Here is a 21982-nt window from a genome sequence, read left to right as displayed (position 1 = left end):
AGACCTACCTCTTACAGTTGTGAGGACCACATGGCAGGGTGTAGGTGAGCTGTGTGGCAGAGTCGGGTTAGACAGTGAGGATGCAGTGGAAGTTATCTATTAGTATGTAAAAAGAGGCACCCAGAATTTTGAGTGTGAATTTTAAAACATGTAAAGGGGGATAAAAATAATAGATTAAGATGGGATTAGGATAATCCCCACTCCCTAAGATTATGAACAAGGTCAGGGAGAGCCCTTACCTTACACTATAAACTAGGGAGGGATTTTAGGTCAGTGAACAGACAGATTTACCTTCCAGGCAGATTCCTTCAGTCGCAAGGTGGATGTGAGGGGTCAGAACTGGAGCTAGGGAGGCCACGTGAGAGACTGATGCAGCAGATGGGTGAGTCCCGAGGACTAGCTGAATTAGTGGTGTCAGGATGGAAAAGAGGGTGTTTTAATCCCTTTGGGGGGCCATAAGGAAATACCACAGAATGGGTGGCTTATAAGCAGCAGAAAGTTATTGCTCACAGTTCTGGAGGGCGGCAGTCTGAGATCAGGGGGCCGGCTTGGTTGGGCAGGGCCCTCTGCTGGGCTGCAGACTTCTCATTGCGTCCTCACCCGGTGGAAGGGCTTCTCTGTGGGTCTCTTTATAAAAGCAGTAATCCCTCCTATTCATGAGCATTCCACCCTTATGCCCTAATCACCCAAAGGCCTTCCCTCCCAATGCCATTGCCTTTGAGGTGAGGATTCCAACGTGTGAAATTCAGGGGGACACAGTCGGACATTCAGACTATAGCAGAGGGGGTGAGTAAAGACCTATTTAGGAAGGGCAGTTCATGAGGTGAGTCAGGGATTGGATGTGGACCTGAGGAAGAGCTCGGTGTCCAGGATGACTGTTAGGTCTCTGGCTGAAGTAATCAGATGAAAGGTGATGCCACCAAGATAAAGGATGTACACCAGGCTTGGGAATGGAAGCAAGGAGGCTTAGATTTGTGGAGCCTGAGTTTCCTGTGGCGCATTTCAACAGAGATGCCGGGGAGTCTTTTGATGGATGAATCCTAAGCCCTGGGACAAAGTGCGAGTTGGATGAGGGGATCTGGAAGTGGTGACTTACTGTAAGAAATCTGCTTAGTGTAAGAAAGTGAAACTGTGACAGAGGAAGTGATTATGCCCAGAAAGCTAGCTGAGTAGGGAAACTCGGTGGGCTGGGGGACTCGAACCCTGAGAGGTGCCACCGGACCCTGAGAGGAATGCGTGGACAAGACTGAACTGAACTGGTCAGAGGGGTGTAAGGAAAACTAGGAGAAGGTCATATTGTGAGTCAAGTGAAGACAGTGAAAACTTGAGAATAAGACATGTATTAACAAACAAATCAATAATAATAATAATAATAATAATAATAATAATAAATAGCCTAACACTATTAATCATCAAATACTATTATATTTCTGTCAGATTTCTTTTCTTAGGATTGAATAGAGAGGGATTAGGAGGTAGATGGATATGTCACTTCTGAAAAATATTCTAGATACTTTCAAAGGCTCTAGAGTTTAATTATGAAGCTCTAATTTAACTTCAAAGCATAATCAATCATTGTTCCCTCTTGATGGAGCTATTTTCCCAGCCTCATTTTGCATGGTTATTTTTGTTGAAGTCATTTCTGGAAGCTCAGAAATGAGGTGTGGGAGGGAGGGAAGAATATTTTTCTCAGGTAACTGGATAGTCATTTGAAGAGGTGGGGAAAGGAGATTAGGAGGGTATTTGCATGCTGTCTGTATCATTATGTAGAGTTAAGTGGGCTGTGAAAGTGGAAAAGGCAAACATAGTAAGGCTGATTTATGTCTGACTTTCTCTGTTTCGGAACCCTGGCTGCTCTTCGACCCCACAGTGTAAGTCAGTGCCTCCCTCTCTGTTCTGTGAAGTAAGATGTTTGTTAGGTGTTTCTCCATATTAAGCATGTTTAAGTACATTGTATTTGGGACATGCTACATTTTTTTAGAAAGCTCAAGCACTTTAACATACCATGCAGTGTGACTTAATAGAGAGTTATGGTTTGAGCAGATCTGTCGTTATTGGGCTGTGAAACCTTATAAAGGAACATTTGTGGTTAAATAACTCCCTGCATGGGAAATGTTGATGTCATTCATTTAGCACTTCATGGCACTCTAGGACTCCTCTCCTCCCTCACTTCCCCCCACAGAACAAAACAAAACAAAACAAAACAAAATAAAGCAAAAGACCTGTGCCCAGGCCCCAGATGAGCTGCTGGGAGCTGCTGGAGCACACTGGTTAAAGCCACTGAGTGTGGAGGCGGACTGCTGGGTCTGAGCCTCAGTCTGTCAACCATCGTGCAACTGGCCATGGGACCTCTCCTCTTTTCATAAAAGGGATAATGGTAATGCCCCCCTTGTAGAGTTGGCATGAGGGTAAGTAAAATAATAATGTAGAACCTTTGTAAAATGCCTGGCATGTAGTGACCGCTCAGTGAATACTATAATTGTCACGATGATGATAATTATACTTATTATAATCTCCTTTGAAAATACCTTGTCCGAAGGCCCACTATAAAACAATAACTATCCTGGTCTTGCCTCCACCCTCAAACCTTGCACAAGGGGGAACTAAAATGATAAGAATGTGTTTTACGTGTCAGAATGGCTGAAAGGATGGATTAATGTAGTTTGCGATTGAGGAACATAATTAAAGTATGTTTCACAGAGCATAATGCTTTAGAAAATAAGTGCCTATAAAAGCAAGAGGACCTGATTTGCAGATGACCAGGTTACTTGTCTAGCGGGTCTCCATTGTAGCACTCTACCTGTTGCTGTGAATAGTTGCTGGCTTCTATTGTGTCCGTGCGATGTGACTGCTGCTAATGGAACTTAATGAGTCTCCATTACTGCTGTTCAGACTGTACTGTTTTTGAATTAGATGAAACAGTGCACTGGATGGAGAGGCTCTAATTAAGCATATTTGGAAGGGAATATACATATATTTTGTGCTCTTTTTCTCATTAGCCTTGCTAATTCTAGTTTTGCAGGTTCCAGAAGGTCAGGAAGCATTTATTAAGCCTCTATTGAGTTATAGAAGTTGAATTCTATAGCAGGCATAAGAAAGAGAAGGTTCCACCCATCTAGACAGCAATAAAATGGAAAATACCACCCTCTATATTATTTTATATGTGAAAAGCTCCCAGAAAGAAGAAGTGGCAGATTTCTCAACCAGGTGACTTGAGGGGCTCTCAAGAGAGGGGATGTCTAACACTCTTTGGAGACGTGCTTGCTGCAGCTCTTCATGGTGTGATCCCCGCTTCTCCCAGTTCCCGAATGAGACGGGACATCATTTTTAATTTCTGCATCTGTCGTATCAGCCATGACACTGTTGGTTAGATTCCCTCTCTTGCTGTTCTTTACTTTATTCCTATTTGTCAAAGAATTTTCTTATTGAGAAATTGCAAAGTTTAGTCCCTCTTCCAAATAAAAGAATAAAACAAGGGGAAAAAAAAGAAAGAACAATGTCATAAGCCAGAGTCCACTGTGAAAATTTTGGTCTTTTTTCCATTAAGTCTTTTATATATTTTTAGTCAAAATTATACGGGCTTGTATTTTGTCCCTCCTTCCACATTATACATCAAAACACTTCTTCAACTAATTAAACACTTTGTAAACATACTTTTAACTTTTGTTTTTCTACTTACAAAGTTTTTTATGCCATATTTAAAAATATATCATTCAGAACATAACATATCTACATCCTCACCATTACCCTCAGAAATAACCAGAGGAAATTATTATCAACAATATAAATATGATTTTAATGGCTTCATAATATTTTATCTCATAATGTAAAGAGTATATGTGTACTTTAAAGTAGTGAAATTCTTTGTGTGTGTGTTGCCTAATTGAATGCTCCGATGTTGCATCCTTGTCTGCTTACCCCATGCGGTTGAATATTTTACTGTTTCCTTATCTTTTGTATTTTATCTTTTGTGAGTTGTCTGTTCATGTCCTTTGCAGTCTCTGTAGTTTTTTTCCCACAACAATTTGTAAAAGCTTTTGCTTTATTAAGGGATACAATTACCTTATCATATTTGTTAAAATAAGTTCCAGCTAATTTTTCTATTCTAAAATTTTGTATTATATTTTTATGCATATGAGTTTGTTTTTATGTAACCAAATCTGATATATTTTGTAATTTATTCTATTCATTATTAGGCTTAGACAACTGTATTAGTTTCCTAAGGTTGCCATCCAGAGCACCAAAAACTGGGGGTCTTATAAGAACAGAAATTTACCCTCTCACAGTCCTGGAGGTTAGAAGTCCAAAACCAAGGTGCTGGCAGGGCTGCACTTTTTCTGATGGTGTTAGCGGAGCTTCCCTCTTCCAGCTCCTCGGTGTTCATTACAAATCCTTGCTGTCTTGGCTTTGTGGATGCATCATTCCAGGTGTGGGGCAGTCTTCTCCCTGTGTGTCTTTAGGTCATCCTTCTTCTGTACCCAAATTTCCCTTTTTATAAGGACACCAGTCATATTGACTTAGGACCCACCCTAACGACCTCATTTTAACTTCAGTACCTCTGTACAGACCCCATTTTTCCAAATAAGGTCACATTCTGGGAGCACTGGGGGGTGAGGACTTGAGCATATCTCTTTCGGCAAACACTAAACAAAACCCATCCCCGCACTGAGATATTTACAGAGATATATACAGATAAATATTAACCAATATTCTCTTTCTTTATCTCTTTCTAAATGAAATCAATTGTTACATTTAATTTGACTCTACTTGCAATTTAGTTCCTTACTTGTATAGCAAAGATTTTGTTTTGACATAAATCAGTGGTTGGGCATCATAATGTTAGATGAAATTATTCCAAGTAATTTTTAAAAATTTGCCTAAGGACTTTTCTGAATGTAGATCTCTTAAACTATGTTTTGTTTGAAACTTGGAAAGCCTATTTGACCTGTAGATTTATAATTTTTTTAAAGATCTAAAAATATTTTTAAAAATTGATTATTTGTTTATTGATGCTGTTCCTATCATTCTGGTTTCTTCCTTAGGATCTCCTTTCCTTACCAAAATAATAGTTGGATATCTCCAGTTGCCAATAGGAGATGTCCAACTGTTTGTTATACAAAGTAATGAATATCTAGGTTAATACAAATGGGCTGATTGGTGACATGATTTGAGGGATAACTAACAGGAAGCTGGAACTATGGCTCTGAAATATTAGAAATAATGGCTAATGTAGATTTGTGGTTTTTCTGCATTGGGGTGATAGTGGAAATTGTAGCAATGGGTGAGATCACCTGAAATAAAGGTATATATTGGAGACAGAAGATGGCAGAAGACACACCTAACTCAGGGAACCAACTTAGGTTGAGGAGCCACGTAAGGATGGAAAAAGGACAGGAGAATAATAAGGCAAATTCCCATTGGCTTAATGTGTTTATTGGTTTTCTTCCTCCCTTCACTATTAGGGTTTCGGAGATGTACTTCCAACTGAAAGAAGTGAATGAAAAGGTGTCTTTTATAAAGGACTCCTTACTGTCTTTGGACAGCCAGGTGGGACACCTGCAAGACCTCTCTGCCCTGACAGTGGATGCCCTAAATGTGCTTTCTGCTGTTGACACCATACAAGAGGATGAGGCTCTGCGGGCCAACAGAAAGCTTTCTACTTGCAGAAAACTTTCCCACAGCTGGAGCAATGTCATCTGTGCAGAGGTTCTCAGCAGCCTGGCGGTGTCTGGGGAGAAGAAATTCCAGTATTATAGCGTGCCTCCTTCTTTGCTGCGGAGCCTGGCCAGAGGCTGGCATCCCCCGAAAGTGCAGAGGGGGCCCCTTGTTGAGATGGCAGACAGTCAGAGAGAGACTGCAAATGTAAGAAATGACCAGGAAGAGCAAGAAACAGAAAATAGTATAGTTGCTACTTGTCTTGGCAGGCAAGCACACCCAAAGTATGGCCAGTTTCTTCTGGTCCCTTCTTATCTAAAGCAAGTTCCTTTTCCTGCAGAAATGGACTTACCTCTGCCTAGACTGTCTGTGGAAGCAGGGACAGGTGTGCGGACAACCGAACTGGTCACGCAGAATGGAGTCCCTGCTCCTCTGACTTGGCAGACCCCAGGCATCTCAGCCCGGGACTCAGTGGCTGAACACAAGGAGCAGCATGAGCCTATTGTTCAAATACCAGCCAGACAAGAGAGGGGAGAGCAAGTTCTAAACACTTTGCTTTGCACACCTGTACCCATAAAAGTGTCCTCCCTACCTTGCCAAGCTGAGAGCATGAACACTGGAGGTGGATATGTGAACTGGGCATTTTCAGAAGGTGATGAAACTGGTGTGTTTAGCGTCAAGAAAAAATGGCAAACCTGCTTGGCCTCCACTTGTAATAGTAAGTCCAAGGAGAGTGGACAGTGCCAGAGGCAGATCTGGGGTAGATCTCTCTCTGATAACTCAACAGCTCTGGCCCAGAGTAGTGATGCCTCAGAGGTGGGACCAGGGCTCCAGCCAAGCACACCATTTTGGATCAGTCCTCTCCACAGAGACAGGCCCTTCATTAGGAGTCAGAGTTTGAAATTCCAGAAGGAGGAGAAATCGAAGATCTGTAAGATTAAAAGTGAGAAGTAAATACTTTTAAAAAACGTCATTAAATTCTTCGCATTGCTACTATTTTTTTTAAAAGTCTGTGACTTTTAACTGTATTCTCATTCTCCCCATTCTCTCATCCTTTCAATAAAACAAAATAGTTCCCCCTGCCATCTTCAACTTTCTCATGTAACCCGTTTCCCTTACAGACTTTTCAAGATCTTCAGAGGTAGGGCAGTCAGCCTGGACCAAAGCAAAAATGCTAACCAAGGACAGGAGATTGTCAAAGAGAAAGAAGAAAACACCAGGACTGCAGGTGCCAGTACGTATCTTTCATGTTTTTGGCAGTTGAGGGAGTAGCCAATCTTAGCTTGTTTTCTCTTCATTCTAAGGTGTCATGTCCACAATTAACGTTGTGAAGATAGAAATTTAAGTCATTGGACTGGATATGCCACAGTTCATTTCTCAGTTCACATGTTGAAGGACATTTGTCTTCTTTTCAGTTTTTGGCTATTCCAGACAAAGCTGTTGTGAATGTTTGTGCACAAACCTTCTGGGGGATGTAAGTTTCAGTTACCCTCTGATACATATTTAGCAGTGGAATGTCAGAGTCGTGTTGTAAGCAGTTGTTTCATTTTGGAAGAAACTTCCAAACTGCTTTCTGAAGTGGTTGTATCGTTTCCCATTCCCACCAGTCTGTCTAGCAGTTCATGGGCAGCCCAACGATCCGCATCCTATCCAGTCCTCAGAGAACTCAGGCCTTTCAGCTTTAGCTGGGTCTGTGGGTGTGCAGTGGTATCTAGTAGTGGCCTGATCTGCATCCATAGTAACTAGTGCTGCTTCATGTGCTTATTTACCACGCATGTATTTTTTTGGTGACATGCTTGTTCAAATCTTTTGTCCATTAAAAAATTGGGCTGTTATTAAGTTGAAAGATTTTTTTTACTATATTTTACATTTAAGCCCATTGTTGGATATACATTTTGAAAATATTTTCTCTCAGTTGGCAGCTTGCCTTTTCTTTCATAAATGTCTTTTGAAGCATATACATTATTATTTTGATGAAGTCCAATATTCGATTTTTCTTTTATCGATATGCTTTTTATATGATATTTAAGAAATTTTTCCAAACTCAAGATCCTTAAGTTTCTCTTTTATTTTCTTCTTGGAGTTTTATAGATTTGCTCTTAGATTTAGATCTAGCACCCATTTTGAATTAATTTTTGTGCATGGTGATAGGTAACATTTGAGGTTCTTTCCTTAAATATAGATAACAAATTTTTCTACTTTTTTTTTTTTGGAAAAAGTTGATTGATCTTTTTCCTATTGAGTTAATGGCACTAACTTGAGGCCAACAGGAATTCCCAATTTGGGGTGCGGTAAAGAAGAAAACATCATTCAGTGCGAACAGCTCAGTTATGAAGCAGCATGGCTATGGAAACAGCATGACTGTGGGGGTGCTCTGGGGTGAGGCCCCTTTCTGGTGAGACAGCTTTGCTCTGCTGCCCCTGCCCTGGTCTGGTTCGGTCCACTCTGCTCCTGTGCTGTCTGCTCTGCTTTGCTCTGGCAGGACATCCTGGGTATTTCAGCTTCAGCAGAAGAAGTGTAGTCTTCAGTCTTCAGTGAAATGGGGAAGTGTGTTCTCTGAGCCAGAGGGGAGCTGACTTAGACAAAAGTCCCTGCCTCTGGTTCCTGATTGGTCTGTCCTCACACAAATGAGGACTCTAAATTCTCCTGGTTTGGAGGTCCAAAAAGCACTATTTTGACTGGTCAGAATAAAGCTGGTCTGATTAGTTGACAAAGATGCTGATGGGGGCTATAGCTGTGCAGATCTAATAGGATGGGGAAAACTTCAGTCCTATTGGTTGAAATACAATCCCAGGAACTCTTATAAAGGCTGGTGCAGATGCTAGGAACACAGTGCAGGAAGATAGTACAGTGCAGGAAGATAGTTCAGTGCAGGAGGTAGGTTGCATAATGCAGGCTTCTTCCTGAAGTATGGTTTCCACGAGAAGCCCCTGTGGAAAAGTGGTGGAGAGGCTGTTTTTAAAATTTGAGCCCAGTTAGCCACCAGAAATGATTTATAGTAGACATCTTCTTTCTCAGAGTCCACAGTTATAATAGGAAATTACTGCATATTTTTAGAAATTAATTGAACAAAAATTAATTGACCATGTAAATCCACAATATATGTGAATCTATTTCTGGGCTCTATTCTATTCTATTTTTTTTGTCTATTTATTCCAATGTCACACTCACTCAAATATCATAACATTATTTTATAATAAGTGTTGAAATCATGTATTGAAATCAGTATTGTTTTCTACAAATGAAGATAGCTTTACTTTTTCCTTTCAAATCTGGATGTGTTTTATTTTTTTTTCTTGCCTGGTTACACTGACCAGAACCTCTAATGCAATACTGAGTAGAAGTGGTGAAGGCAGATATTCTTTCCTTGTTTCTGCTCTTAGGAGAAAAGCTTTTACTAGTCTTTTACCAGGAGGTATGAATTCAGCTATGGGTTTTTATGTAGATGTCCTGGATCAGGTTGAAGAATTTCCTTTCTATTTCTTGTTTTTAAGAATTTTTATCACGAATGGAAGTTGGCTTTTGTCAAATGCATTTTCTGCACCTACTTCTATGATCAAATGATTTTCCCTTTTATTATATTAATATAATGAATTATTTTAATCAATTTCATAATGGTAGAATTAAAGTGTAGAATATTAAATCAGTCTTTCTGGTATGAACCCCACCTGGCCATGAGGTATTAACTTTTTTATACACTATTCATTTTGCTGAAATCTTTATTATTATTATTATTATTATTATTTTTTAATCATTGTTCAAATACAGTTTTCTCCTTTTTACTCCCAATCCAGTCCCCCCTCCCACCCTCCCCACTTCCCTCCCATTACCACCCTCCCCTTAGTCTATGACCATGTGTCCTTTAAGTTTGTTCCTGTGAACCCTTCCCACTGTCCCCCTTAAATTCCCTCTTCTCTCCCCTCCGGTCACCATCAGCCTGTCCTCTATTTCAGTGTTTTTGGTTATATTTTGCTTGTTTCTTTGTTTTGTTATTTAGGTTCCTGTTAAAGGTGAGATCATATGGTATTTGTCTTTCACTGCCTGGCTTGTTTCGCTTAGCATAATGTTTTCCAGCTCCATCCACACTGTTGCAAAAGGTAGGAGCTCCTTCTTTCTTTCTGCTGCATAGAATTCCATTGTGTAAATGTACCATAGTTTTTTGATCCATTCATTTACTGATGGGCATCTTGGTTTGCTTTCAGCATCTAGCTATTGTAAATTGTGCTGCTATGAACATTGGGATGTATAGGTTCTTTTGAATTGATGTTTTAGTATTCTTAGGATAGAGTCCCAGGAGTGGAATTGCAGGGTCAAAAGGCAGATCCATTTTTAGTTTTCTGAGGAAGTTCCATACTGCTTTCCATAGTGGTTGTACCAGTCTGCAGTCCCACCAGCAGTGCACTAGTGTCCGCTTTTCTCCACAACCTCTCCAACACTTGTTGTTTGTTGCTTTGTTTATGATGGCCATTCTGTCTGGTGTGAAGTGGTATCTCATTGTGGTTTTAATTTGCATCTCTCTGATAGCTAGTGATATTGAACATTGTTTCATGTGTCTTTGGATTTTCTGTATGTCCTCCTTGGAGAAGTGTCTGTTCAAGTCCTTTGCCCACTTTTTTAATTGGATTCCTTGTCTTCTTAGAGTGCAGTCGTGTAAGTTCTCCATATATTTTGGAGATTAAACCCTTGTCTGAGGTGTCATTGGCAAATATGTTTTCCCATACAGTTGGTTCTCTTTTAATTTTGATACTGTTTTCTTTAGCTGTGCAGAAGCTTTTAACATTTTGCTGAAATCTTGATAAGACTTTTTGCATCTGTATTCTGGAGGAGTATTGGTCTTTAGATCTCTTTTCTTGTAATGTGTTTGTCCAGTTTTGGTATCAGGAGGGTCCTAGGTTTATTGACTGAGTTGGGAAGTGTTCCCCCTTCTTCAGTTTTCTGAGTGAGTTTGTATAGAATTGATATGATTTCAACCTTAATTATGTAGTAGAATTAATCAATGAAATTATCTTTGCAGGAAAGTTTTAACCTACAAATTCAATTTCTGTAAGGAGGTTCAGGTTATCTGATTCTTTTTGAGTGGGCTTAGTTTGTATCCTTCAAGGAATCTGTCCACTTTACCTAAGTTGTTGAATTTATTGGTGTAAAGTGTTTATAGTACTCATCTTATCCTTTTATTGTCTGTGGGATCTGTAGTGACATCGCTTTGCTCATTCCTAATATTTTCAGTTTGTGGGTTTTTTGGTCTCATGATCAATTTGGCTACAGTTTCTCTGTTTTATTGATCTTTTCAAAGAATCATCTCTTGGTTTCTTTGATTTTTCTCCGGATTCTATGTCACTGATTTCTGCTCTTATCTTTATTGTTTCCTGTGTTTGTTTACTTTGGGTTTAATTTTTCTCCTTTTTTTTGTAGTTTGTTCAGGTAGAAACTTTGGTTATTGATTTGAGACTTTCTTCTTTTCCAGTACAGGCATTTAGTGCTATAAAATTCCCTGTAGTCATTGATTTAGTGATATTCTACAAATCCTGATGTATTATGTTTTTTTTTCATTTGATAAATCTTTTTATTTATTGTTAAGAAGCCGTAGATCTGAGTTAGCCATTCTAGGACTTCACCTTTCATGATCTTAATGCCCTGCTTCATTTTTCTATTCTACATAATTTTTTCTTAAAGATTATTTATTTATTTATTTATTTATTTATTTATTTATTTATAGAGAAGGGAAAGGGAGGGAGAAAGAGAGGGAGAAAAACATCAATGTGTGGTTGACTGTCACATGGCCCCCACTGGGGACCTGGTCTGCAGCCAAGGCATGTGCCTTGACTGGGAATCGAACTGGTGACCCTTTGGTTCGCAGCCAATGCTCAACCCACTGAGCTACACCAGCCAAGGCTACATATATTTTTTCATATAATAATCTTGATGCATTTTTTAATATTATTACTTCTATTTTTTTATTTACAATTTTTCAATTACAGTTTACATTCAGTATTGTTTTTATTAGTTTTAGGTATAGCATAGTGGTTAGACAAACATCTAGTTTACAAAGTGTTCCTCCCAATATTTTCAGTACCCCCCTGGCACCACGCATAGTTATCATAATATTATTGACACTATTCTTTATGTTCATGATCACTCCCCCCCCCCCCGTGATCTCATTGCATATTTATTTATTAAGAAAGTCAGGGAGGGAAAAACAGAGAGAGGAAAACATCAATGTGAAAGAGAAACATCGATTGGTTGCCTCCCATATGCATGCGCCCCAGCTGAGACCAAACCTGTAAGCTCTGGTTAGAATGAGTGCTTGAAGCAAAGAGATAAATATTGAAAAAATGATGTGAAATCACCTTTTGGGGAAGAGATTTAGCTTGATAAAAAAGGCTCTTTCAGAGAAAATGCCATGAGTTGCTGGAATTCCATAAAATATAAATTAAAGTAGATTTATTCTTTTTTTGAAATAGTCAAAAATGGCCAGATTTCAACTAGGAAATGTAACTGAGTTCTAGTACTAATAACTTGCATTTACCGTACTTTTCAGACTATAAGACACACCCCCGCCCACCCCACCCCCAAATTTGGGAGGAATAATGGTTGTTAATGCTGCTGTTGAGCTCTGTTTACATTTACATTGGTGAAATACTATGTTATTTATGTTATTAGATGTTTTACAGCATTTTTTTGCTTCAATTTTTTCCTATTTTCCTCCTCTAAAACCTAGATGTGTCTTTTGGTGTGAAAAATATGGTACTTACTGCTTTGTGGTTCATCAATTTACCCCATTTCTTCTCTGTCCCTGGGAAGTACATAGGGCACCATTATTGTTGGCTGTCTATTATTTTAATGATAAAGGGAATGGGGCTCGTAGACACTAAGTCATTTGCCCAAGTTCATGTAGCTTCTAAGTGTTAGAGTGAGAATTTCAACACAAGTTCTTTTGGACCAAGCCTTGTGTTTTTTTCCCTGTATATTACTCGTTCTCAAGTTGTGGTCTCCTATCATAGTGGTAACTTACTTGAGATTCACATTTTCCCTCCCCCCAGACCTGTGGCCTCACGGACTGTGGGGGGCAGGACCAGGGATGAGATCTGTGGTGTAACACCGCCCTGCGTGGTTCTGACGCACACCTGTACTTGAGAAACCCTGCTTCCCACCCTGGTTCTCAATCATGACAGTGATTACAGAAGTCACACTCGTGCTTGTGAGCCGTCAGCATGAGTCCTGGGAATACAGGGCTCCCTTTTTATTCTAATGTGCAGCCAGTGTTAACCACCAGTGCTCTTCGCCACGGTCCCTCTGTTAATGTGACAGAGTTTTCTGATTACTGTCACTGTTTTCATCTGAGTGTCTTTCTCTCCAGGTCATAACAATTGATGCCTGTTTTCAAAGTGACCAGTCAAATTCAGAGCCGGGAGAAAATACCATCTCTAAAGAAGAGAGGAGCGACAAGAACTGGCTGACAGTGTCCAAATTTAGTCACTTAAGTATGTGCACAGTTGGATCCCAAGGCCTCTGGTAGAGTCTCCTCAAGCTCTGGTCTTTAGACCACAGGGGTCCCTGAAGTTGTCTCAGGGGAAGAAGAGGGAATGAGAGGGTGGCAACACCCTTTAGGAAAATAGCCTTTTTCTTTTTTAAAGTTTTTTTGAAAGGAACAAAATTTGTCCCTTTCATGTGTTTAATGAAATAGTTGTCAGAATCCAGAAAAGAAAAATTAAGATTTAGATAGCCTTTTAAATTCAGAGCTGTTGAACCTGGCTCAGTGTTCATTAAGTCTGATTTATGGGGGTGTCTAATTGTACAGTCTTAGGTTCATGTGACGTTAATATGGACACTTACAAAGAGCTCAGTGGATTGAGTTGTAGCTGGTTATGTACACTACTGCTCACAAATAATGTTTATTCCGTGGGCAAGTAAGTATCCCTTAAGCTTGATAACAATGGCATGCGTCAAGCATAGAAGATGGGCCAACTAGCTAGGAATGAGGACTACGATCTAGGCATAGGACGTGAAATAAGCCTGGACTGGTGAAATGAGGGCAGGCTATGAAAAGAATTGAGAGCGGTAATCACAACTTTGAACCTCTTGCCTTGGATAACAAGAGAATTTACTAATTTGTAAATAGAAGAGACTATGTGATTTAGCACGCAGGAAGATTTAGTTATTTGAAACAACAAACTTAAGGTACAAATGGACAGTGTCTGAAAACTGTGCTGTTATGGTTCTTTAAAGCTTCTGTAGGCTTGCTCTTATGGTCGGTGGTCTTCGTCCAAGGGGCAGTGGCCAGGCATGCTGCTGGGCATCCTGCAGTGCTTGGGCAGCCCCACTCCCAATGAGGGGTCATCCAGCCAGAAATGTCAATGTCAAGCTGGAGAAACCCTGATTTATGTTTTAAAAAGTACTTGACTGTCTGTTAAACAACTGACAGTCAAGTGGGCTGTTCAGTGGAAAGAGAGATTCAAAATTAAATTATTCAGAACAACCTCAATTTACAGATATAGTTTGAGAGCTTAATTGTCTTGCCTTAAATCACATAGTTTACCAGAGCCCATCATTTTGAATAAATCAAATCCCATACCTAAAGATACAATTCTAGGACCAATTATAAATGTATTCATTTTATTAATGTATATTTATATTATATAGATATTATATATATTTTAATAAATTCTGTGATGGTTAAGTAATTATATATCATTCTCCCTTAAATTAAGTTCTTTTAAAATTGAGATATAATTGACATGCAACATTGTATTACTTTTAGGTGTACAACACAATGATTTAATATATATATATATTGTAAAATAACTACCATGACAAATTCATCACGCCACAGAAACAACTTTTTTTTTCTTGTGAGGAGAACTTTTAAGATTCACTCTCTTAGCAGCTTTCCAGTGTACAGTACAGCACTGCTAACTGTAGTCACTGCTGTCCGTTTCGCCTCCAGGACTTTCTTACCTGGACATTTGTGCTACTTGACCACCTTCACCCATCTCACCACTCTCCTCCCCCTCCAATTGTTTAAGTTCCATCCCATGAATTTCAAAAGGAGGAGGAGGGGGTGGCAGGAGGGGCCTGGGAAGGAGTCTCATGGAGTCCAGTGGTCAGCGGAGAGAGAGGGCCTCGGGAGACAGGCCGGGTGCCTGGCTGATCGGAGGAGGCGAGGAGGCCCAGTGTCTTCCTCCAAGCATATCATCAGTTGAGAATCCTATTTTTTTTTAATTCTGTCCAAGTTGAGTTAATTGAAAAATAGTTTAAAAATAAAAAAAAGTTTGAGGGTGGAGAGATGCCGTCAGGTAGCCCTCTTTAAATCAAAGTTCTGAGGAAGTTAACAATGAAGAGGAAAAGTGTATTTTTAGCTTTTTTATAGGTATTTAATTTTAATTATAATCTTCTGCTATTATTGCAACCATACTATCATAATTTTATAATATTAGAGAACATAACATATGAAATTTTGTGATTTTCTAATAGGTTTTTCATATTTCTTGTATACTTTTTTCCCCAGCACAAAATCACTAGGGAAGCAACTGTTATCTCCTGTGTTCAGTCAGGGACTCTTAATAAGTCTTATTCTCAGAAATAATCCAACCATTACATGCCAGTGACTCTGTAGGTACCAAGTCTAAAAAAAAATAACAATAATATTCTCATCATCCTTTTAAAGAAAAGTCTAAAACTTAAATCCATTTGCTGGCATTTCTTTCTGTCATTTGTTTCTGTTCTTTTGTCTTTTAAAATTTATTTATTTATTTTTATGTAGTCCACTAGGATGCTTGATAGAGTTGTTAAGGGAGAATTCCCAACAATTTGGAACTAAAGTTTCACATATTTTAAATAAAGCATGGGCAGAAGGGTGCAGGGGAAGGTGAATGTAAAAGACATACAGAGAGTAGAGTTTATAGGAGGACAGATACGGATAATTTAATTCTTGACTTTGATAGAGAAGTATAAATGTCACAAATGTCAAGGTAACTATTGAAGAATAGAAATAGGATATATAGCTTTCAACTACTTGAGAAAAATCAGGAAAAAGGAATCCAGGTGAAGCTTGCTCAAAAGAGAAAAAAAACTATTTTCAAATTTAGACAAATACATTGCGTTCAGATCTTTCTATTTGGGAACTGGGTTTGAATGCAACACATTTTCATGCAATCTCTAATTTTTTTTTCTTAAGGCCTGGAACCTAGTATGTATCAGAAAATGAAGACTAAGGAAATTGAACGGCATGCTGTACAAGTTGGTGATTATCTAAAGCAGTCTCATGAGGTAAAAACCTTTTATTTGATACTTTGTAAAATAAGCATTCATGTACACTGCATAACTCTGTGACTGTTTTAGCTTTATTTCTCTTAATTGGCTTCTATGTGTTCCATCTGAATCTTTGCTTTAATATTTGCTCAGTATTTTTCTCCCATCTCCACACTGGATGCTTTCCTGGTTCTTCTTTATGTAGTTTGTCTAATTACCCAATAATTTATCCTGCACATTTTTAGCATGAAAGAGAAAGAACTCAGGAATTTTTGAAACTGTTTTCAAATATATGAAAGCTGCCGCTTGGAAGTAAAATAAGGTATTTTCAATACGCCTTTAAGCGGTACAGCTAGAATCAACATGTAGAAGCAACTGGGAGACAGATTTCAGCCCAATCTGAGAAGGAATTTTTAGCAAGTGGAGCTCTCCAGGGATGGAATGGTTTATCTGTGAAAGCACTAAGTTCCTCATGTAGTGTGGTGAGTCACACAGGCTGAGCAGACCTCTGCAGATGTGTTGGAGGGGATGCGGGCCTTGCAGGGCAAAGGACCCTCAGTGTTTCTCCAACACGGAGGCTCTCCTATTCTGCAGTCTCTTTCTTACCATATACAAAAATATGCCAACTTTACTTCCCAGGTTGAAGTGTGATCTAGCTAGACTAACTCAAGAAATCTAATTTTGGTTTGTTTGAACATTATCTCTATGCACATGGGAACCATATTCACATTACCTGAATGAATGTATCCTAATGACCTCAGATGTTCTCACAGGAATGTAACCTGTGAAAGGTTTTGATAGTAAAATGTAAGATTACCTGAAGGTAATTGGAGGCAAGGACCTGTCTGCCCTGTCAGATCCAGGCTCTGCCACTTCGTAGGTTGCAAAGCTGTGTACGGCAATTAACCCGTGGGCTTCAGTAGCTGTCTCTACAGTGGGGCTAATGCATTCTTATGAAATTATGGCTAGTGGGTAATAAAAATAACAGCAGTGAAAATGCCTAGAGTAATGCCCGGAGTGTACTAAGTTTTAAGAAATAATAGTTGAATCTGAACAAGAACTAGAATCAGATAATCTAGGGTAAGGTTATTCTGAATAATCAGCTGAAATAGGAACCTACTGCTGATAGGACGTAGGATGGAATGACTGATGTTTCTTGTCAACGCTGACCTTCATCTCTCCTCTCATGTCGTTAACTGACTTTGTATGCTCACTCTCAGTTCTGTAAAAACCTTCATCTATTACATTTTCTCTTTGCTGACACCATAGAAGTAATTTTATTCTGCTAAAGTCTGTCAACAACAGATTGAGTTACCCAGATTTTGTGCTAACATTATGCATCTTTCTAGCCGAGGTTTCGTATGTGTAGTACAAGAGTGATAGTGAGCCACAGGAAGGGGAGCAAAGGGCTGTCCTTTCCAAGGAGTGTGTTTTGCAAGCATGTGACAGGGAGCTTGGGGTGGGGGAGTGTTGGGTGAACATGTCATGACCTTTCTCTTCTGCTCAGAATCGGAGTAGAAACTCTTGGTGGAATTCCTGGAGCACCGACCCTAATAGGAGCGCCCAGTGAGTATTTGTAAATGTCTGTCTTCAGCATCTTTGGCTTCTCTTTGTTTGTTTAACCTGACTGGGAACATTGGTTTAATTTGATCAGAAAAGGAGAAAAAATAGTGTTTGTCCAGTGATAATATTTTTTTTTGTTAGCAAAAAATGAAAATCATTTATTCTCCAAGTTTTCCTGTTACTGGCTGTAAGATCTCATCTCAGGGCCTTTCAAGAATATAGTGATGCAAGCACTACTATGGCAAATAAACCATTTGTCATTTTATGTCAAAGCACACACAGAATAATGAATATCCCCCTTTTTGATAAGATTGTGAAATATGCATTAAAGAGTAGAAATGAAGCTGTCTTGCTTAAAGAAAAAGACTGAGACTAAACACCTGATTTTTTTCTTTAGTTTTAAGAATAATTACCATTTAATTTTTTCCTTTTGGTTTTTGAGGTTGATCTTTTTTTATTTTTTGTTTCTCAGTAATATCCTAAGTGTTTGTCAATGCAGTAATGCAGTAACTCCTTGGGAAGTGTGGAGACAGAGAGAGAAAGAAAGATGGGGGTGTGGGGAGGGAGAGAGGAGATAGAGAACTCATATGGCTGTGGACTTGAGCAGCCTGCAAGTTTATTTATTTAGAGAAATAACATTTTAAAACAAAACAAGCAAAGATCATTTTATTTTGTTTGTAGTGGTTTCTGGACTTTTCCAGTTATGTCATCAGATCACTATCCCTAGGAGCAGAATTGAAAGCCATCTACTCCACAAAGGGCCAGCGACAGGGGCAGGTGGAAGGTGACTTTCTGCTTGCAGTCTCCTCCATTAGAGATGACCTTTCTTTGGGAGCTCCTGTGACCGTCTCTCTGTGCAAGCTGCCTCTGGACTTAAAGCACACATGACTTTCTTCTCCCCAAGTTTCTGTAGTTTGTGCTCACGCAGAGCAGTGGGTTATTGCAGCATGAAATTAAACAATAATTGTAATTGTACTTTCTTCCCCAAGGACCTTAAATACTGGAGATATTCTTTGAATGCATTTACTCAGACTTGCCAGTGGCCACTTGTGCACTTGAGCAGGGCAAGTAACAATTTAAAGAGAGCTAATTTCAGCCTGTGAACATTTAGGGGCCATGTGCGCTAATGAAACTGATTTGTAAGCTTGTCTGGAGACATTCACAGACTCATTTGTAGGCATCTGCTTTGCACAGTTCAGGAACCCTTTGGTTCAATTGATCCAGAACAATACAAGCACAGTTAAATCTTATATATGTTGTGTGGTCACATAGCTAATTAAAACCAAAAACCAACAACTGCTTTTCAGTTAGCTTAGGGCATACCTAGTAAATGAATTACGTGCACAATGGCTGCTCATTTTTTTCTATGAAAATAATTATAAACTCCTTCTCCATTGATAAAGATAGGGGTCAAAGGTAACTGGTATTTTATTTCAACAAAATGTATACATGCATACATACATCTATGTATAGACTCTGTATTGTCACTGTTTCACATACTTCTCCTTCTTTGATCACTGAGAAATGTAAAACATTATCTAAATGACTTTAATTTTTCAACAGGTTGAGAAGTTCAAGTGGAGTTGGCAGTAAGTCTTTATATTTAAACATTTTATTTTTTGTCTTATTAATAGGTTTACTGTTCTGTTGAGATTTTTGTAGTTCTTGAAATTCTCTATGACTTTTGTCTGTTATGCAAAGTAGAAAGTTCGGTAGAAAAGCAGAAAGTTGAATGTCTTTCGGCAGATAAGTCAGGGCTGATGTCTGGTTTAAAATCTTTTGAATTATACCTGTTTCTGACTGCAGTTTTGTAGTTTTCTCTGTGAGTGAGTGTATAACCACTGAGCTCATCTTAGACGGTCTGACCTCTCTCCTACTGTAACGTTTTTACATACTGCTCATTAAGAGCCACTCATAAGATCACATGTGGGTACCTCTTCCTGTGCGTTTTCAGTAGGATTCCGACCCAAATGGCTCCCTAGGGCTCAGTCACGCGAGACAACTTCCCGGTACAGCCGCTCTCAGTAGTGAATGTTCAACTTCACCACACCCTAGGAGCTCGTTTCCACACTCTTCACACTTTGATGCAGATCGATCCGGTACCTCTCTTTTCTGTGGTCTTGTTTCACTCTGCTTATTGGGTTTTCAGTACCCTCTTTGCAGTCAATTCCTCCTCCTCTACTTACAAATTTAAGACATTTTTAATACAAAAGAAGAAAATCATCTTTTTTCTTGTTTTACCTAGCTTTTAAACTGCCACTCTTGCACCTGACCTCCAAACTAATTGAAACAGTATTAACATCTGCTCGTCAGGCCACGGTGTCTGTCCCCACCATCCTACTAAAACTCCAACTCGAATGCCCAAAGTCACATGACCTCTTTTTAGTCTTCATCCAACTGGTGGTTTTTGATGTTGACCATTTGATCCATTTGGTAAGCTTCCGTGAGACTCTTCTTCCCTGGTTGTCCTTCTGTTTCTCTGTTGACTGACCCTTGGTCTCTCTAATAGCCTCCTCTTCCTTTACCCACGCTGGGCACCGTAGTCATTCCCAGCGCCTCCCACTCCAGCGCTCCAGCCGTCCACTTTGCCCGATGACGCTGTTTCCTCCACCCTGACCTTTAGCAGCTGTTTTGCCACACACCCCACTGCTCCTGCCTGAAAGCCTCCTAAATAAAAAGTGCATACTTTCTTTGCCCTTGATGTTGTGTTAGCATTGAGGTTATCTTCTCTCCCTTTACATTTTCTCACATTCCTGAATTATCTTCCTGAAGGATAAATCGTCACTTATAAGGGGACCTTCTATGGTTTCCCTTAACCTACAGGGTAGGCTGCAAATGGCTCAGCCTTTCTCACTGATCTCGAAAGCCTAGCCCCAGTCCACATTTCCAGGCTCATGTTCATGGACCCTTTCATCCAATATTTCTGCCATGCAGAATATGACTACCCACTAAAAATACCTCTGCATGGTGTCTAGAAGGCACCTCAGACAAAATGCTGCACCTTGCTTCTCCTTCATCTGAGGAACTGGCAACTCCATTCATCCAGTTGCTGAGGCCAAAGTCTTGTAATCACACTCATCTCCCGTTTTCTCAAGTGTCCCCGTCTAGCCCATCAGTAAGTCCTTCAAAATATATCAAGAATCCAATCTCTTTGCTGCCCCCAACACACCACTCTTCATCCCTTGCCTGGATTACAAGATGGCCTCTAAACTGTTGCCATCTGTCTATTTCCAGAGACAGCCAGAATAGTGCTTCTAACTGCAAGTCAAGTCAAGTCAGTCTTTTGTTCAAACGATGTTTCATCTCACTCTGTAGAAGCAAAGTCCAAAGAGTATACAAGGGCCTATTGATCTGCCGCCCCCCTCCTCCCTGTACCTCTCCAACCTCTTTTCCTCTCAGCACCATCCACTCTGGCCACACTCTGCTCCTTAACACAGCAATAGGTTCTGCCTCGGGGCATTTGCACTTGCTGTTATCTCTGCCGGGAATGCTCTCCATTTATCCCTGCGAGTCTCCCCCTCTCTTCCTTTAGGTTTATGCTCAAATTTTACCTTTTCAAGGAAGGCTTGCCTAACTGCCCTATACAAACTAGCAACCTCCCTGTCCCACACACTTCCTAACCCTCTTAACTTGATATACATATGTAATATACTATATACCTTATATATTTATTTTTTGTTTATTTTCTATTTCCCTTTACTAGAATGTAACCAGAGACTTTATCTGTATTCATTACTGTTATTTCTCTTGAGCAGAGACCAGTATCTGGTACATAGTAGGTATTCAATAAATATGTACTGAATCAGTGCAAACGAGACCTCCAGCTCCTTAAGTGGTAAAGTCAGGATTGAGGCTCAGCTCTGTCTGACTTAGATGCCCATACTCTTTAAAGTATTTCACACTATTTGTCTATGAAGATTCCATAAGCTTCTGTACTCACCTCTGTATTACAACTTAGCAAACTGTATTGTGGTTGTAGTTTGCATGCCTTTGTCTCCCACTATTTCATATTTGCTTTTCTCTAGGGTGGGAGACACATCTTATTCACATCTGTCATGCCAAGCATTACCTTGAGTGGGAGTGGGATACTTTTATTATTATTATTAAATGAACTCTGAAGGGAAGAGTCTTTTCTGCTGATCCTACTTTTTACCAAGCACCCCCAAAGGAAGGGATTTTTGTTCCTTTTCTTATCCAGCAGCAAGAAGCCAGAGAGATCTATGAAATTGGGCTCATTATACTGCTTATTCTACTAGGTATAAAGCAGTTATCACCACGAGACTGAAGTTCTCCACTTTAATTTTGACTTTATGAAATGGCAAAACTGTTGCAAAGGGTTTCTCTGGAGCCTTGTAATTGAGGACTTGAGCACATGGCGGAGAGCCGGCTACACTCGTGGGAGGCAATCCCAGCGCACAGCCTCTGTAACCCAACAAACCCCTCGGAGGCACGCTCTCCACTGGCTCCTTTGTTTCTGGTATATACCTCTGAATGTGTTTCCATCACTTTGTTGTCA

At 39.7% G+C, this 21982-nt stretch overlaps 1 protein-coding gene across 6 annotated transcripts in view; it reads left to right on the top strand.

Moving 5' to 3' along the window:
* The window catches only part of TRPM6 (transient receptor potential cation channel subfamily M member 6), a 154802-nt gene that overhangs the window by 113409 nt on the left and 19411 nt on the right, over positions 1–21982 (top strand). For 5 of the 6 annotated variants that reach the window (XM_045840455.1, XM_045840457.1, XM_045840454.1 and 2 more), the window contains 6 exons: positions 5463–6598; positions 6777–6889; positions 13013–13136; positions 15830–15921; positions 17411–17469; positions 19030–19055. In XM_045840455.1, the coding sequence (XP_045696411.1) occupies positions 5463–6598; positions 6777–6889; positions 13013–13136; positions 15830–15921; positions 17411–17469; positions 19030–19055 (1550 nt within the window). The remainder of the gene's footprint in view (positions 1–5462; positions 6599–6776; positions 6890–13012; positions 13137–15829; positions 15922–17410; positions 17470–19029; positions 19056–21982) is intronic. The other variant, XM_045840459.1, reaches the window with a different exon arrangement.

This window comes from Phyllostomus hastatus, unplaced genomic scaffold (genome assembly GCF_019186645.2).
Source record: "Phyllostomus hastatus isolate PE091 unplaced genomic scaffold, TTU_PhHast_1.1 phas_contig_34, whole genome shotgun sequence".
In the NCBI taxonomy this organism is placed as follows: domain Eukaryota; kingdom Metazoa; phylum Chordata; class Mammalia; order Chiroptera; family Phyllostomidae; genus Phyllostomus; species Phyllostomus hastatus.
Note: the sequence above shows the minus strand (reverse complement) of the source record. Positions and strands in the feature narration are given on the sequence as shown.